At 35.6% G+C, this 4,698-nt stretch overlaps 1 protein-coding gene across 1 annotated transcript; it reads left to right on the forward strand.

Annotated features, from left to right (window-relative positions):
* The first annotated feature begins 2,277 nt into the window (after positions 1 to 2,277).
* On the forward strand, positions 2,278 to 2,755 carry LOC120198109 (copper transporter 4-like). The gene has a single exon (XM_039199487.1). It carries the CDS (start codon positions 2,318 to 2,320, stop codon positions 2,753 to 2,755), a length of 438 nt encoding a protein of 145 aa, XP_039055418.1. The 5' UTR covers positions 2,278 to 2,317.
* The last annotated feature ends 1,943 nt before the right edge of the window (positions 2,756 to 4,698 follow it).

Raw genomic sequence — 4,698 nt, forward strand, 5'->3', positions numbered from 1 at the left:
GTTTCAAACTAGCCCGTTATTCACCCAAGTCATTATTCTATCATAGTTCACAAAATACATCAGATAACATTTCAGAAGTAAGCACTTATATAACCATTTCACTTAGATTGCTTAGTAAATTCATGTGGTTGCTGCCAATACTGCTAAACAGTTTAAATTCATGCGGTTGCTGCCAATACTGCTAAACAGTTTAGTCTTTAACCTGTGAAGTTAGTATTTGTCTTTGTTTTTTTGTTGAAGTAATGCAATTCATTCAAGTTTCAATTTGAAGAAGAAGAGTAGTTTATTCTTGAAACTTAAATCACAACCCGAAATCGCAACTCGATAATGAAATCCGCAACACGAAAATCACAACTCGAAAATGAATTCGCAAGTCGAATTTTGAATTCACAAAGCAAATTTCTTTTTCGAGTTGCGATTTCGTGTTGCGAATTTAAGTTTCAAGAATAAACTACTCTTCTTCTGCAAATTGAAACTTGAATGAATTGCATTACTTCAACCAAAAAACAAAGACAAATACTAACTTCACAAGGTTAAAGACTAAACTGTTTAGCAGTATTGGCAGCAACCGCATGAATTTACTAAGCAATATAAGTGAAATAGTTAATCTATATATTGAAATTACGAGTAAATTTAACATCAATTTAAATATGAAAATGATTATTTATCTAATAATAATACAAAAATTTCAAAATAAAAATAATTAAAAAAACTAACCATCGGTGGTTGATTTTTCATTTGTGGCCGTGAATGGTTGTGAAAGGGTGGCTGTGAGAGATGGAGATGGAGGGGGTCGCCGGATATGGGGACGAATGTCGCCGGATATGGAGACGGATGTCACCGGAGAGAGTGAGAGAAAGAGATGAGATTAAGTTGCGATTTAGGGGTTTAGGTTATGAGTTGCGATTTACGGAATATACTATTTACATTTGTGTTGCGAAAATAAAAGTTGTTTTGCGAAATTAAAATTCGTGTTGCGAATTCAAAAATCGAGTTACGAAAATAAAATTGTGTTGCGAAATTGAAACGCGCTTTGTGAATTAAAAATCTTGTTGCGAAAAAGAAATTCGTGTTGCGAAATTGTCAAATTCGAGTTGGGAATTTGACTTATGTGTTGCGAATTCCAAATTTTGTGTTGCGAATTCCAAATTCTTGTTGTGAAATTGGAATTCGTGATGCGAATTTGAAATCGAGTTGCGAATTCGTTGTTATTTTTGCAAATAAAAAAAAATTGATTAAAATCGTATATTATAAGGTATTTTCGGTCACTCAAGTTATTTTATCATATTTTTTTCATCAAAATGTTACCTTTTCAGTAAAGGAGTATTTCAGAGGACACGTCTTTATCTACGTGATAAATTTTTCGGTTATTTTCTCGCACATTGATGTTATCCGGATGAAAATAAAAGAAATGAAGAATAGTGAGTCAACTTAATCATCTCCTTTGTGATTATACATAATTCGTTTGCCAACTTTACCAAAGATTTAGGTGTTTGGCTGGAGACTCGCTCATGAAGCACTTCCAGTTGGTTGACGCTTGTATTTGGCGTGCCTCTCTGATGGTCATTGTTGTCTCTGTGGTAATCCCGATGAGCCAATCATGCATGCCGTCCGCAATTGTGTTGAAGCCCGACATACCCTTACAACTGCTAGTTTTCCTTCTTTCTTGCTCTTCTGTTCACATATATCATGCATTACATGGTTTGAATGGGTAAGAACGATTCTTGATCAGGCTCAATTTATTGATCTCCTTGTCATCCTTTGGAATATTCGAAATTGTCGCAACACTTTTTTGCATGAAAACCATCGGATTCTGGGTTGACACTTACTCCCTGGTAGCAGAGCCTTGCAGGCTGCATATGTATATGATATGGTACGTGATCCATCTACCACATCCGCCGTTGTACACACCACTTGGGTGAAGCCCATGCCTGGACATGCGAAGGTGAATGCTGATGATGCATTTCATCCGGTTAAGTCTGCTGCTGGTGCGGGTGTCATTGTGTGGGCCTGCTTATTACGTATTTATTAACAAGTACAGCATTGTTTCTTGGGTCGGATATTGCAAACCCCCTGTGCTGGATTTATTAAAAGATGTGATTTCTTTACTTGCATAAAAAAACAGTATAAAAAAGCGAATATTGAAAATGCCAGCTACAGAGGGATTGCTTGGAAACCAGTTTTGCAGGATTCTAAAGTGAAAAATATTCAAGAAATAAAAAGGAACAATTCTATATCCCCCCCCCCAAAAAAAAATTAAAACCCTGTTTATGTTCTTCGGAAAAACACCAGTCAAAACAGAGGAAGAAGAAACAAAATGAACATGGCGAGCATGTGTCAAACGTCGTCGTCTCATAACACGACCGCACTCCATACGCATCGAAGTTCACCCACGCACACGAGCTTCTATTGGGGCCACGAATCCCAAATCCTATTCTCGGGTTGGCCCGGATCCAGCAGCGGCATGTATGCATTGGCATTGTTCTTCGTTTTTGGGTTGGCAGTGATGGTGGAATGCCTCTCGTATCGCAGCATCGTGAAGCCTGAGGCCAACAAGGTGGCCGCTTGGTTCTTTAAGACGGCGATGCATACCATTCGTGCCGGTCTGAGCTACGTCGTGATGCTGGCTGTCATGTCGTTTAACGGCGGCGTCTTCCTCGCTGCGGTTCTCGGCCATGCAGTCGGGTTCTTGGTTTTTGGGAGTAAGGTTTTTGGAGAGACTGAGAAACTGCCCGACATTAGTCCTGGGAAATAGTAAATGTAGGGGCTAAGGTTGTAATGAAACAAGTTTCATGGTCTTGATCTGTAATAATCCTGAGCAAACATTCGATGTGGGAATCATTAAATTCGTTAATTCCTTTTGAATATCTAAAGAAAACCTATTTCAATTTCATGACTCATACGTTCATCTAACACATTAAGCGATCATCGAAAAGATAACCATCAATGCAAAAAGAAATGTTATTTTTATTATAGGTCTTCGATTTGAGTAATTACGTCTATAATATGAGTGCGCGTCGTCAATTGATTAAAAAAATATAAATAAATACTACATTATAATCTCTCCACATTATTAAAACAAAAAATTGACAACATTGTTGTTGTCATGATCATTGGGTATGGGCTTCATGTTAATTCCACAAAGTATTGATTTTTTGTTGTTGTTTACAATCAATTAATTAGAAAGAATTCCTACCATTGCAGTCTTCTCCCCCAAGTATCATGAAAACAAATTGGAAGTGGTGATGAACTTGACACTATTGATCATATAAATCGAGTGGATATACATTTACACGTAAATTATTTCATATCCCCAAATCATGTTTCTCTTCATCATTTAAAAAGGGTCCACCTTTGGCTTAAAATGTCCCCAGCAACTTATAATAAGAAATGGCCCTTCACACTCATGTTTTCTCCCCATTGTTTCTACTGATATTGGCTGTCATCATCCATCCCTCGTATGGATCTAATCATTTGAACAACGAATCCCCCGTGGAAGCCGTTTGCCGACACACGTCCAGCCATGAATATTGTGCCGGTAACATGATTCCGAGGGCGCCGTTGACGGCCGAAGGGATTGCTAGTACCGCTGGAATGGGTACAGATAAGAGAATTGGAAGCTGGTACTATAATATCCAGTTTCCTCAAAGATTCTGTCTCGGCAGTCCATCCTCATCGCCACCAATTAAGGCCCCAAAAATGTTGGGATCTTAACATGAAAGCCATGGCGGATCTCTGGAGTGCTAGCGGCTCGTTTTACAGTAAAAATATCAAGGCCATGGTTAATTATCTCTATGGTGCTGCACGTGTCACTAAAAGGTGCCAAGTTCTCATAAGTGGACACCATTTAACAGGCTTGGCTGCTAAGAACTCTTGACATAATTAAGCTCAATGAAATTTGCGTAATCTCCACCAAATTCTTTTGAGCATACTCGTCCAAGCTTTAAGTATAAATTGTGTGTGTGTATAATAGATAAATAAAGGGTTCATACATGAAAATTGTAAGAGTATTGCACACAAATATTTTTAATAGAATCCCTTATAATATATACTTTTTTCCTTAGAAATTAATTTAAGCATCTCTGCAGCCAATTGTATTAAGTTTAGGGTCATGAATATTTTTTTAACATTCTAATATGATTAGAATGCAATATATGTGTCGATTTTAAATCTGGATAAACTCACACGTTTACAGATAAAGTTATTCGAATTAGATTCATCTAGAAAGAATAAAATTTATCTCAAGATCTTCAAATGGCATCGTGGAATGTTATGTTAGTACAATCAATTGTTATAATAATATTATAATAATCAATGATAATTCTTATCGGTTAAATTAGAATACTTATTTCGAAGACAATATTAGTGAATTATTTTGTAAAAAGAAAACGTTCATAATTTAAGTCAAGTAAGAACAAAATTATACTCTAAAACGTTATGAAATAAGATGCACGCTTATATGATTACATAAGAATAAAAATAGTTAAAATAAAAATCATATATAATATATATTACACTAAATTTTAAGTCAAAATATTGTAATACATTGTTTAAAGAAGATTATATCCCAAATTGTTTACATATTTCCTACATTTCTTTATATTTATTTTGTAATATATTATGTTTTCTTCATTTATACTTAATAATATTTTTATATGATATATTTAAAAGAAAAATCCGATAAATCTTTTCTTGGGT

The sequence above is a fragment of the Hibiscus syriacus genome, unplaced genomic scaffold (assembly GCF_006381635.1).
Source record: "Hibiscus syriacus cultivar Baekdansim isolate YM2019G1 unplaced genomic scaffold, ASM638163v2 tig00117056_pilon, whole genome shotgun sequence".
Classification (NCBI taxonomy): Eukaryota; Viridiplantae; Streptophyta; class Magnoliopsida; order Malvales; family Malvaceae; genus Hibiscus; species Hibiscus syriacus.

Coding starts and splice junctions, on each gene's coding strand:
- LOC120198109 (XM_039199487.1), top strand. CDS start 2,318: ATGAACATGGCGAGCATGTGTCAAACGTCGTCGTCTCATAACACGACC.